The sequence below is a fragment of the Hyalella azteca genome, unplaced genomic scaffold, assembly GCF_000764305.2.
Source record: "Hyalella azteca isolate HAZT.00-mixed unplaced genomic scaffold, Hazt_2.0.2 contig11462, whole genome shotgun sequence".
In the NCBI taxonomy this organism is placed as follows: domain Eukaryota; kingdom Metazoa; phylum Arthropoda; class Malacostraca; order Amphipoda; family Hyalellidae; genus Hyalella; species Hyalella azteca.
The window spans coordinates 59,632-74,329 of NW_025941461.1; the positions used below are offsets into that span (position 1 = coordinate 59,632).

The window sequence follows — 14,698 nt, forward strand, 5'->3', positions numbered from 1 at the left end:
AGTCCACTCTATTTCAGTTCAGATGCAATAGGCAGGAAAGATTACATGTATGAAGTTAGAAAGCTGAACTCACCTGGACCTAAAATAAATTACTTGGTTTATCACCGTAATCGATCCCTACGTTAAAGTAAGATACTGTACAATAATGTGTATACACTATTTAGATAGGCAGAGGTACGCACAGGGATCATATATTTCACTTTACGATCTCTAAGCCAATTCGTACATCTGCTGAGGCAGACGGCTTCCGTACAAAGTAGATAAGGCCCAAACATTTTGTTTATATTTGTTAATTGCTACAACTGTCGATGCATTCGGCTTTAGTAATCACGTGCAACTAGCGCAAGATTTTTAAACACATTAATAATCGATAGCAACTGTAGCTGCATACGGTTATAGTGCTCACGTGAATCTGGCTGGATAATTTGGTTCTTTTTAGCAGGAAATTAACACTTATGTAAGTAGTGCAGTAGTTGCTTGCATTATTAGCATTAGTAGGTAATTAATAATAATAGTTAATATTAGTATTTAATTACTAGCGTCCCAATATATGAGTAATATTAATTAGTACTCCCGTGCACCTGGCTGGATAATTTGGTTCATATTAGCAGGTAATTAGCAGTGAAGCAGTTGCTATTATTATTGTCATACGTAAGTAATTAATAGTTAATATTAGTAGTTAATTACTATTCAGAATTTATTAGTGCTATTAGTACTCACATGTATCTGGCTGATGACCTTATCGCAAGCCCAGAACCATCGCTGCCGCGGCCCCGTCGGGCACTTGATGTCCTTCTTGAGGAGCACGGAGGGCGGCAGCGCGGGCGGCGCGTCCTCTTCGAAGCTCACGTGGCGCTCGTCGGAGGGCGCCGCCCCGGGGGCAGCCGCGGGGGCGCCGGGCGGGGCGTCTGCGCGGAAAAAACCGCTCGTCAGTCATACTCGGTACGCACTTCGAGGAAATATAGTAAAATATATAACTCAGTACTCTCTGCAGTGAGTGACAGAGAGCGTATTTTCTCGTCGACGAAAACGTGAAGTCACAGACGGACAGACAGACAGACGGATGGACGGACAGACGGACGGACATGGTGAGCACAATAGCGCCTTTTTTCCATAAATAAGAAAATGCGCTAAAAGATATGGGAAATGGATGCAATGAAAGATGAAATTGAAGGTGCATTTATGGGTGTAATCTAGTATGGTAAGATGGATGAAATCCAATTTTCATTAATGTATAATATCCTGAATTAGATTATATGTAAATGAATAGATGAAATCATGGACCACATAATGGTTGAATGAATTGATGACTTCACGGATTAAATTATGGGTGCAGTAATAGAAGAAATCATAGATGAAATAAAAACCGCATTACTGGATGAATTCATCGATAAATAGCAGATGACTTCAAGATATTAAGATCCATAGCCGCATGCTAGAGACTCCTCAGAATGTTCGCAGCAGGACGAGGTTCGAACCCACGACTCAACGCTACCTATCTAGTTGCGTTTGACCACCGCTACGTTAACTCAAAAACAAAATAATTGATGTCATGATGGACATAATGAGCAGGCTCATCCAACAGGATGATAGAATGACTCGTGGATGGAATGATAGATTGACTCATGGATGGAATGATAGATTGACTCATGGATGGAATGATAGATTGGCTCACGGATTGAAAAATAGATAGAAAAATGGATGCCATAATGGACGAAATTGATACAGCAATTACTGAACCGCTCACCGGGAGCGGCGGGGGCGGTTGTGTCGGAAGGTCCGCCGGCGGCGCTGGCGTCCGCCGCCTCACCCGCGGCCCCGACAGCGGCGGCGGGCGGCGGGCTCGGCGCGCCGCTCACCTGCCAATAACAGTGGGCGTTAATATTGCCGCTTATTTCATTATTATTAGTATAATTTTTATTATTAAAGCTCATGAATTTAAAAGAATTGTAATTGATCCTATACTCGTTAAGACGTCGATGTATAAGCTTACCTCAAGCGCCTCATGCAACAGAGAGCTTATATCCAAATCTAGAACTAAATTTACCCCAAAATATTTCCCTAATCAATCCCGTAACTACGATAAAATAAGGGAAAAGCAACAAATCAAAGGGGTTCGAATTTTTTCAAATAGTCCCTAACGTCCTAGCATAATTCACATTGTTAATTATATATAATTCTATATAGTATAAATTATAGAATTATACACAATAATTACGATAAATAAACTAACCCAGAAGCATAGAACAGATCCAAGAGAAGCAACGCTTTTCCTCAACCACACGCAGAGCGGCGAGCGGCAAACTCCACAGTCCAGCCACATCCCTTAGCATTATAATGCTTACATCGCTATTACGTACGATCACCGCTGATGATTTATTATTATATCAATGTAATTATCATCGATATGATAACTGAATTTATATATCTGGTGTCAACACCCAATAAAACACTGCTGCTCAACTGCCACACTTACTAAAAAGCAAAAATTTTCTAGCTTAGTGATCCAATTTAGCCAAGGTTTGCGACATCGTTTGCACAATTTCGTCGAGTTTAATCACTCTTGTCAGGTAATGCTCTTCCAAATGTAAATTTGTCAACTCACATTGTATGTAATTTATGATATTAATGAAAAACTTCTTTTAATAAAAAACTCAAAAACCGCCAGAACTCTCTCGAATTTTCAGTAAGCATAGAGAAGGCGTTGGAATCTGTTCAAGTTTGTGCACAGACTTACAAAATTATCAGCAAGTATAAACAGTCTTCCCAATTCAAGGCATTTAACCACATTCTCATTGAATATAACTATGTCTTCAGGATAGAAAGTTATAGTAAGGGTCCAACTATGTCTTCAGGATAGAAAGTTATAGTAAGGGTCCAACTATGTCTTCAGTATAGGAAGTTATAATAAGTACACTTTCTACAGTAAACCAAAGTCAACCGAACACTGCAAGGTAAGAGCAGAACATGCCACTCACTGCCCAAGCTTCACGCTCGTATCAGTGCTACGGCACCCGCGGTGTCCAGCTAATGACGTTTATCTTATCAAGTGTTAAACTCTTATCTGCTTCGTTCATCCTTTGCAACATTAAATGAAACAAAATCTCAACAAACACCTTCGTTCTCGCAGATAACGATTGAATCAGGAATGCAAATACAATGTATATGACCTGATATGGAACACCGTATCATGAATTACTGTCCTGGCATTTGTGGTACCTGTGTTGTAAATTCTAGGTTGAATTTTAAATCGTAAACTACAAAGACGAATTTGAGATTGATAACGTATTACACGAGACGCCCAATTGGTATTTTTCTTCGCTCCCGCTCTCCCCCCGAAAATTAATTTATTTATCGAACGGTTCAATCCTAAATAGTACATTAAAACTTAATTTTAGTAACGGAAACAGGAGCTTTCTTCCTGGCGGAGGATGTAGTGGTGACGGCACTGACCTGGTCGGGCTTGTCCCTGCCGAGGTCACGGGAGCGCAGGTCAGCGGGCAGCACCTGCGACATGAGACACGTTCAGCACCAAATAAATAATTGTTCGTCAAGCCGTACGGAACTCCGTGTATATAAGCCAGGATAATCTTATTGATTCGACGTTTACCACTCAGGGCAGTAATAAATTATAGGGAAATAATAACAATTAAACGGCTGTATGGAATCACATGTTGACAATGCAAATGAGCCGCGACTCGGAATCCATGTGGTGCATTGTGACTTACAGAGTCCTAGACAATGACGCTAGGAATCCCGATGATCGACTTATGAAGAAGGCAATACAAGAGTTGGCAAATAAAATAAGGAAATGAAATACTTGGATTCTGGATGTAACAAGTAAAAAATTTCAACAAGTCTGGCGGAATTGTGTATGAGTCAAAATAATAAAACGCATTGAAGTATAAATGTCTCTGGCCTTCCGCCGTAAGTGGAAACCAACACAACGACAAACTCTGAAGAGGATTTACAGTCGCAATTTTACAACGTTTAGCTATGTTATAAATAATAACAAGACATTTGATTAACGTTGCATAATGATTGTAATGACTAACAGCGAACGATGGATACAAACCTCACTTCGAAAACTAGGAAACTTCCTCTATAGCTAAACAAAAACCTTAAACTCCAAATTTTTTCCTAATTTTCTACATATACTAAGACTCCTTAATATACATTATACGAGAGAAAGCGTTCACCATAATATCACTGCATGGTAAGAAGCAGTGCACTCGGACCATGAGACTGGATATAAGCGGGTGTGATCTAGGGTGCGTCACCTAGGAAACAGTGACGAATGCATTCGTGAAGCAGTGACAAAGTACACGCCACTCACGAAGCAGTGACGAATGCATTCGTGAAGCAGTGACAAAGTACACGCCACTCACGAAGCAGTGACGAATGCATTCGTGAAGCAGTGACAAATGCATACGTGAAGCAGTGACAAATGCACACGTCACGTCATACGTAGTGACGAATGCACAAGAGATGCCAAGAAGCGAGTGCATGTGAAGGAAGTTTTAGAGTACGGAACCAATGATCGGAAAGGAGAAATAATAGAATAATGACAAAAATACTAAGCAGAAGGTTTGAAAGCTGAAATATTAGGCAGTGGAAGTTTAAGAGAGGAAAGCAAACATTAGAGAACATAGGAGGCAAAAAGGACAAAGTCAGCTCTGCAGGCCTAATGACTAATTATACACTATCTGATTAGAATCAACTTAACTCGGCAGTAGTTATTCAAGTTTAACGGGTTTTAATAAGCATGATTTTCAGAGGTACATTCATCCTTATGAAGAATTCTACTCGAAACTAAGAATCACCTACATGTACTTTTAAACTATATGTATCAAAAATGGCATATATTTATATATATATACAACCTAATGAGTAGGCGTCAATAGGAAATCCTGTAACAAGTTTTATTATAAACAAAATAAACTATTTTCTGAAGTGGCGATTAAGATTCGGGGCATCTAGAAACCATTCTACTCATGAGCTAAAATTCTATTTTATTCTGAGCTAAATTCTATTTTAGCTCAATTTCTAAAATTCTTCTTCTATTTGCTAAATATACACACTATGTGAGTGCATGCTTAAAACTATGAAACAATTCAGATATCAACACTAGTAAAAACTTGTATTCACAATTAAAATAAATGTTTAGCTTCAGAATTTATCATGACAGATTTATTTATAATACTTACAAATCACTAAATCTTAACAAATTGTTCCAAAAATTAAACGCACCCTTATACAATCTAAAATTATTTATGAACAAGAGATCTTTTCCTATGTTATTCAAATAATTTGAACATTTTTCAGTGGTATAGTCGTGCTAATTAATGAACATGAACAAATCTTATTTCTNAGAGATCTTTCCCTATGTTATTCAAATAATTTGAACATTTTTCAGTGGTATAGTCGTGCTAATTAATGAACATGAACAAATCTTATTTCTAAAACTACAAAAAAATAGCGATATTATACATTATTGAGCTTTGGACATGATAGCCACCCATCTGTGTATGTGGCGTGATTATTGACTCGGGAACTAAACGGACGACACATTTTTGATGAATACTTTCAAGTTCGTTAGAGTCATTTGTGAGAACACGACGCATTCGAATGAATTTATCATAGTTTAAGTTATCCATGTTTTGAAACGAGTTCTCAACACAAACTTTCGTACATTGGTAATTGGTGGCACTATATTGCCAACTTCTCCCGTTTTTTTCGTGACGGAAACCAACAAAAGTGTTTCTAATAATAAAAATAAATAATTATAAAGTAATATTATAATAAATAATTATTCGTAATTATCAGAGGTTTGAGTTATATAGTTTCCTAAATTGGTTATCAAAACTGTATTCCATTCAAACGCAAAAAAATAAACAATAATTGAGCACAAATGACGAAAAATCGAGTGTTCACTATGTTGGAAGTAAAATTAAACAGAAATAACGATGACCACAATATGGAAAACATTGAATGTGATCTAATTCTTTGGTATCTTAAAACTTTTCAATATCATCCGAATATGGCAATCTTCATCAAATCTGAACTTTTAACATGGATCTCCGTGTAGCGTTCGTGGCTGACAACAAAGTTCAAGAACCTGTTCCGAGTTCCAGGCAAGTAAGCACAGACGAGCAGATTAATTTACGTTCATGATCTCCAATGTAATTTGTAGAGGAACAGTTCACATAGATAGCTCATAGTATAAATCACGTTTATAGGAGTACCCAATGGGAGCAATTTTAACTGGATGTAGAAATAACGAAGCACGCGCAACGTATTTGGCCATAAGTGGTAACTCTTTACTAGGCCTTAAAGGACGAATAACAATAATAAATTTCATTGTAGTTCATAGACAGAGAGATTATAATTCAGGTCCGCAGGACAGCAGTGACGCTCCCAAATGTAAGTCTCGACAAGTTTGGCATGCGGTACTAGCTTAAGTCACCTCGGCTTGCCGGCGTTGAGTCGTTTTTCCAGATCTTTTTCCCCTACCTGGGGCCATACTTTCAAAATTCGCATGTGAACCTAAGTACTCACGCTCTATTTTCTTGTCTATGATTGGTGGATTTGCTTGAAAGGCCGTCAATGATTGGTTGATGAACTTACGATCTCTTAACTTTTTTTATATATGGGCCCAGGCCACTTCGCGCCACTTCTTGCTTTTTCCAAAGGTTCCTAGCGGCGGTCCAAGCAGTTGTGGCGGGAGGCGAGCCAATCCTTCTCGGCTGAGTCCTAAGTCAAACCAGTGTCCTAAGCTCCTTCTGGTCAATCACTGATATGTACACACTGATTGCTAACATTTCAAAAGTACTACATGGAGAATGCGTGATCTACACTGTAATTGATATATAGGTAGCTGACGGGAACAATCGACTGAAAGTATAACAATACAGGAGATAAAACAAAATAAATTTCGGCTAACTGAGCTGTAATATTTAACGTAATATGAAACTGTTTTCAACAGAACTCAACGCGTGATTTTAACAAGTAAATGTTTCTGATCACCCTGGATTGGTATAAAACTCGCGAGTTTCTGTTGTCCCCAGCGAAGCACGAATACTTTGTATAGAAGATTCGTCCAGGTTGAAGAGCCAGGGTGCTGCTTAAAAAAAAGTCTCCACAAGCTTGGAAGAAATAGCAGTTGTCGAGGTTGACGGGACCATACAGTTCCAGACGTCAGCCGAAGCACTTCAATGTGCGCCTCATTTTAGTTTTTCATCGCTTATGACAGATTTGCTCAGTTATTCGTCATTATTCGGACTCTGTTATAGGTACCACCTGGGACTCGGGGGACATTATGATCAGAGGTTTTTTTTTCCGCTTCGGCCGAACTTGAAGTGCACCCTCTAGACAACCAACAAGCTCGGTTTCACTCGGTTTCGGCCAATCATTCTCATACTCCTAGGACGCTAAAAGGACTACTCTCATACTCTTAGGACTACTCTGCCGCAGCACATTATTAGGATTAGCAGCAGACCCAGAATAACTCCATCACGAGGGTAGACTCCATGGCACAGGCCTAAGCGTCACCCAAATTTTGCGCGTATACGAACACTGCTCAGAAGGGATTACATACCAACAAAGAAATAAGTTCATGAAATCATTCGTAATACCCGTATCCTAACAAAACATCAGTAAAATTTGAGCCACATGATTTTTAACAAATTTGAGCACACATTTTGAACGTGGATAGGATATGGGGGATAGACAAGCATGCGGAGAGAAAATATCCAATTAAGTCTGCGAAATATATTGAAATGCATAATCATCAGAACATCAATCAAACAGCTGGCGGGAGTATTATTGCCATTCAAATTTTAGAAGTTTCAGATGATAAATCATGCGGAACTTTAAGACCATTAACTGGGCTCAAATAATGAAGTTGAAAAATAGCCTTCCCGAAAAAAACGGATTTGCAGCTAACAGCGTCATTCCTGCTCGGGCATGGTGAACGTAAACAGCAGAAAAAGACGATCTACTGCCATAAAGCGATCAATGATGGCCAAAATTCCAAAATCATTTGAGAACAGCAGTGAAGGAAGCAGCTTTTTTAACCCCAGAAAAAAGTCAAACAATAACGAGCCTTTAATTTAGGCTGGGCGGAGCTGGGGAATGGAGGGGGAAGGGATTTCATGGCTGCGCAAAAAACGCCAAAATTTTATGCCAGATAAAAGGGAAAATAACATCTTTGTATCATTGGGGGAGCGACTTCAAACACTGTTGAACACACAAACTATTTAGCCACTTCCTCTGCGATAAATCTAAAGGAATAACAAACGAAGTGCATGTCTGCCGCTGCACACTAGCGGCCTAGCATTTTGTGGGGCTAACTATGGCAAATATGGAAAGGCAGCACGATGCTTGCAAAGATTAAATGCATAAAATATATACCGAGCCTCCAGCAGCCGCAGCATCGGCAGTCGACGAACCTTCCTCCCGCGCTATTCCATCGGACGGGGTCTCGCTTTTTAGCGCATCATCCGCCTTGTTGGCAACAACACACATAAATTCATTCAAATGTTGTACAATCTTACTTAAAGCTGCAAAGTTACATTTAGACTAACTTCTAACATTTCGAAACTGGTACACGTTCAGTAATATGCATTAATTCAGACTAGTTATACGAGTCACGAGAATCAATACCTTGAATAACGGCAATTTCATGGAGTTTTGTTTGCACATGAAACGCGCTTTTGTCTTAAATAATTTAGAGATCACCTGGGCTTGCGTCGGCAGCCTCGTCTGCGTGCCTATAAGCTTAAGTTTCGCCTCAAAAGTCAAGCGTTTGGCATCTCTAACGGCGGGGTCCAGCGGCGGCTAAGTGAAGATAATCGGTTAAAGCTACCATTGTATATTCAACATTTTATAGAGAATAATATTGAGATAAAATTTCAACATTTCAAAAAAAAAAAAACAAGGAAACATTTTTCACATCAAGTATAGATAAATTCACCTACGCCTTGACGTAGTTTCACATCGCAGTTGAAAGTAGACAAAAAACGCTTCAAAAAGATTACAAAAAATGTACAATATTAGTTATAAGTCAATCATTATTTAATGAAGAGCATGCAGTCTATAACTTGATAGACCACGTCATCGTTTAGTGACGCGTAAAAAGAAGCTTCCTTTAACAGCTAACAAAAAAAGAAATCGGAAGCAGGATCTAGGTTGAAGGTTGAGTTTGACCGCACACATCACATCAACTGGACCGCACTGTGGTAACAACACACGGCAGGTTTAAGACACCACACACGCTTTCCACACGGAACACAGTGAAGAAGCTCACGAGACACAGTGAGACTCCGAGACATTCGTAGACGAGACATAGTGAGGCTCGAGACATTCGTAGACGAGACACAGTGCGACTCGAGACATTTGTAGGCCTTTTACATACAGGCGATCGATCAAGAAATGGAGTCGGTCGTGATGTTTTGGTTTAGTGGCTGAGGGTACGCACACAGTGAAAGCAGGTTTGCTCGCGCGGGCAACCTGCTCCAACCTGCCACAAGAATGAACATAGGATAATAATGTAAGTGTTCACAGTGAAAACCTGTACGAATAGGCTTCTGTATTCTATGGTTTCAGGCGCCAGCCTGAGCAGGTAACCAGCACGCTGGCAACCTGCTTTCACTGTGTGCGTACCCTGAAGCTACAACGATGAGACACGCACGACTCTTCCATTCATACTTCGATAGGCTGAAGAAAACGGCCACTATAAGCAAAGACTTCCTCTTTCTCTTCATCAACTTGTACAGCAATGAAAATAACAGTATATACAATATGATACTATAGCAGCGCTGTTATTAATTATATGATCAAACATCTAACATCTCATAAATTTATTAGCCAAGCACAAAACCTTGCACCTGGTTGATATTTAAGTATAAAAAATGTAAGGAACTCAACCCCAAAACACTACTGTACAAGTTGATGCATTCTGCAGTTGCGTTACTAATGTATTCAAGAACGGGCTTCTGTCCTCCAGTTCAGGATCAAGCCCACAAATCTTCATTCCAAGGGTCAGAACTGAGACAGACTCCACCCGCACCCTGAGCACTCATCAGTAAACAACCTTGCATAGAGAGAAAGGGGGACTTTCGTGATCAAATTATCTGTCACGCCAAGATATCAAAATTTCGATAGTTGATAAGAAATCGGCATCAGAACTAACAGGATTTCCCTTTAATAGAATCGTAATTATTATACATTATGGAAAGATTTTTTATTCCTAGAGTTTGATATCTTGCTGTGTTAGATGAATGACACTCCTGACATGTGACGGAATACAAGACACGATATACTCGCGGGAGCCTCGCCTGAGCACGGCATTGCAAAACAAATGAGAACTTACCATGCCGGTCGGCAGGGTGCGCTCTATTTTGATACGATGGTTTAGAATTTACATGCTGTAATCTAGGGAGCATGCGATTGTTCATCTAAGACTAGAAAAGTTCATACACTGTATTAGGCCTGGACATTACTCTATTCAATAATCATCTCTCGCTGTCTCGGATGTTTCAACAACTTCTTAGAGCAGGAAGCTGCGTCTAAAGCAGGTTTCAACGATAACGAACAATATATTAGATCAAGGTTTGTGGGAACTGAAATGAAGCTTGAGTTTATATTATTTCCACGACATTAGAGTAAAGAGCATAAGCATTATTGGGATTAGCAGCGGATATGAAAAAGGGTCAGCGGTGACCATGCATTACAATGACTCAGTCACCTTTGGTTCGCTTGCCTGACTCAAGTCGACGCGCACCGGCATCTTGAAATCTATTATCTGAGAACCAAACAATGAACAGGTGAATAGTAGGGGTAGAACGGTGACAAGCTCACTAATATAATAGTAGTAATAAAATAAACGATGGAATAATAAGTATTCAATAGGAGTAAGTAGTACTCATAAAGTAGCAGTGCTAATAGTGGATCATTAGTAAGATGGGTCTAGCATTTGTATATAGAAATAGTAGGCATAGTGACATAGGTGTGCTTATCAACCTGAAGTTACTAATAGGACATTGACAATGATAGAGAGAGTGCTAACTCGAGGATAGTAAACCATGACCGATGTGCTCAAGAGATGTACATTGTACAGCACTAAGATGTAAGCAGGGCTGAACTACCACCAGCTCCTTTACCAAGACAGTGCGGCGCTAGCACGATGTCCGTGAAGCCAGTCTGCACTAGGTTATGGATGCATACTCATAGGGTGACTTCAGGGGAGGAATGGGGAGCTGGGTGGTGCCAAAGTCTTCAGGGAATAATGGGGAACTGAGTGGTGCCAGGGTCTCCAAGGGGAGGGACGGGTTACTGGGTGGTGTTAGAATTTTCAGGGAAGGGAGGGGTTTCTAGGTGGTGTCAGGGACTTCAGGGGAGGGAGGGGTTACTAGGTGAAATTAAAATTTCAGAGTGAAGAAGTACTACCGTCTCACCAACTGTAACTTGTGCTCAGTATATGTGCTGTGGATTTCGCTTTGTACAATTTTGTACATTCAAATGCATTAGATCGAATGACGCTTAAGAGGGGTCAGTTTCGAAACTCGACACAGTACCGACTGTTTTTGACGACTTAATAACATTGTGTGGCTAACAAGATTTCGGATTTGTTAAAACTTCAGGCTCTTCTTTTGATTTACATGAAGGCAAGTCGGGAATTACATGTATTCCATAATATAACAAATATATACAGTATGAAAACAATGGTCTATCATAGGGACCGCTGGAAAAGCGCCGATATCGTGCAAGACGCGTGGGAGTAACAATATGTAAAAGTTGGCTGAAGACTTCGGAAGAGCTAAACGACTTTTTGGAAAAGGGAAGCCCTGAGAGGCGTCAACAATCGGAAGAGAACCAGACAGGCCGCCGTTCTTTGATAAATCTTAGAGTGATTCTGATTGAATTCAAGCATCTAAAGGTCTTGACTTTTTTTAATTGCTCTGGATTTTGCTCGCTGTCACGTTGAACACTTAAATAATGAAACCTTTAAACTCTAATCCAAATTGTTATTCCACAATCAAAAAGGTGTACGTATGTACAACACTTCATCGCTTCAGTAGCTTACTTGTGCATGAATAATTTCATATATTCTACGCTGCTGTGTGCAGCATTAACAAAGAAAACCTTGCAAAAACCCTTTCACTTCTTACTGCAGGAATATTTATAATTTTGTGAATCAATTGATGGATGAATTGCTGGAGAAAATAGACGAGAACAAGTAATTTGTCGCATAATATGCATGGGCTAAAACAAAAAAAAAATCGAGCGTTGTATGAGCGACATTACGACTGTGGTAACATTGCCGGCGAGTTTATCTGCGAGGAGTTAAGGGGTTTAATACTTACCTCTAATGCATTGTTGTGCTTGTCGGTGGATCTCCAATCACCATATCTAACATTAGCCGTAGTCAAAGTCAAACTAGACTACATTCCATATTAGAAATTACCGATCACCACAAGATTGCTCTCGCTTAACCCCAAACGAACGCTCATTTAATGCCCTCTGCAATCCCTCCGAACTCCCATTGGATCTCCCCTTCGTATGCCCTGAACTGAAAAAGATCTATTGAATTATCACCCCATGTTGACGTCGAACTATTTATTTATTTCGATATATTAAGACAGTAAGCACTTGATTGTATTAAAACCACACCATTTTACCAATAGATTAAAACTGGCATTGAATGTTGATTGTGAAAACACTGGAATATGTGCGTGATGATGTAATATTACTCTATGCTGGTCTCAGTTACTCACTACCACTTCGTATCATTGTGGAGCAGTTAATTTTCTTCCATTGTGGTCATATACGTATATTAAGGGATAGGCATTGCCTATAAATAGTGCTCATTTCTATCCAGTCTTTTCTAGATAAAACTTAAGCCAATAAATCTTAATCATGAATGTGCCAACCAAAACTGAAGTAGCAAAAAACTGCAGTACAAAACCAGGTAGAAAACTGGACACAAAGCAAACATGATCACCGCTTACAGAACTGAGACGCCCAAAATTAGTAAGGATTACCAAAAGCAGTTCAGAACTGGACAGCACTGGGCACTGTACTGAGAGGATAACAAGCTTCAGAACTATACATGGTGAATTCCTAGATTTGCTAGGTACAAAGGATATCCAGATCCCTGACAGGACCGTGAGGTACTCTACCCGATGCTGCCGTCACCCCTCACATTACTTAGTACTCTATCCGATGCCCGGCGTACCCTCACCTTGGTACTCTATCCGATACCCCGACGTACCCTCTGATACACTACCCGATGCCCCAGCGTACCCTCTGACCCGATACTCTGACCCATCGGGTAGTGACCCGATGCCCCAGCGTACCCTCTGACCAGGTGCACCAGCGTACCCTCTGACCCGATGCCCCCGCGTACCCTCACCTTGGTCAGGTCACCAGGGTAAGGCTCGATGCGAGAGTTGATGGCCTCCCTACCCTCGCTGCCGCTGTCGTACTCAGGACCGTACGTGCCGTCGGGCAGGCGGTACGGATGTTCCTCGGACGACTGCACAGTCAGCAATCTCTTAAATCACAGGGATAACTATAGTTCAATAGCATATATTATGCTTGCTACACATTAATAGAAAATATATACCTTATACGCGCCCTACGACATATACCCTGTAAGATACCTATAGTTCGATAGTATATATTACGCTTGCTACACATTACTAGAAAATATATACCTTATACGCGCCCTAAGACATATAACCTGTAAGATACCCAGGGGTCAATAGTATATATTAAGCTAGCTGCACATTAATAGAAAATATATACCTTTTATGCGCCCTACGACATATACCCTGTGAGCGGAAATCATCGGTATCAGTAACGATGTACTTACGCGAAATCTTTCACTGATGTTCAGATTAAATTTTAGTTCATTTAGATAAAAATTTCTGGTAAATTTCTAGTTTCACGTGAAGAGATAACACGTACTTATAAAATCATGTGCAGTTCTTCGAGTTTGATCGCAAGAAAAGAAATAAGCTCTTATATTATTCTCGCTTCAGCGGGATGTCCAAAGAAACTTGGATAGATAAAACTTAGATTCGCCTAATTTTAAAAATATAAAACACAAGAAGAAATGTCAGTTAGTCACTATTTGGCCGTTCAGTCATAGGTACTTGTACATCTAAAAATTAGGTAAACAAAATAAATAATTTCGAGACGCTGTAATTTCAAAATGATCTGCTAGGGTTAGAGAAAAATAACATTACAGCAGCAAGCCCGCACGACTCTGGCTGACTGAGCATATAATTATAATAGCATAAAGCATGAAATAGAAACACCCAACCATATCGAGTTACTAGAATTTAGTGGGCAAGACGAGCGATCCTAGATTAAAAGTTGAGCGTTGATATGAGCAGAAACACCGAGCTCTACGCACATCTGTCCTTCCCTACTTTACCAAAGGAGCCAAATTAAATGAATGCACAACAAGTCGGAAGACAAAACGAAAAAAATGTCCATATCACACTTGAAACTAATGAGATTGAAAGGAGATGCTGAGGACAATATCGAGAGCTCGGATAATTAAAAGAATAATGCGAGTTAATTCGATTCAATATAATTGTTATCAAAATAGTTAGACAACAGGCACACCTGTCCTTTCATGGCACCTGCTTCAACTAAGTTAATTCTATTTCTACCAAGGATAGGATGA

The 14,698-nt window shown here is 39.9% G+C and overlaps 1 protein-coding gene across 1 annotated transcript in view; it reads right to left on the minus strand.

Annotated features, from left to right (window-relative positions):
- Positions 1-296: 296 nt before the first annotated feature.
- LOC125178631 overlaps positions 297-14,698 on the minus strand; it is a 73,317-nt gene continuing 58,915 nt past the window's right edge. The window contains exons 14-19 of the mRNA XM_047882847.1: positions 13,415-13,537; positions 10,748-10,804; positions 3,454-3,507; positions 1,748-1,859; positions 721-908; positions 297-302 (exon numbers count right to left, since the gene is read on the minus strand). Of these exons, the coding sequence (XP_047738803.1) occupies positions 297-302; positions 721-908; positions 1,748-1,859; positions 3,454-3,507; positions 10,748-10,804; positions 13,415-13,537 (540 nt within the window). The remainder of the gene's footprint in view (positions 303-720; positions 909-1,747; positions 1,860-3,453; positions 3,508-10,747; positions 10,805-13,414; positions 13,538-14,698) is intronic.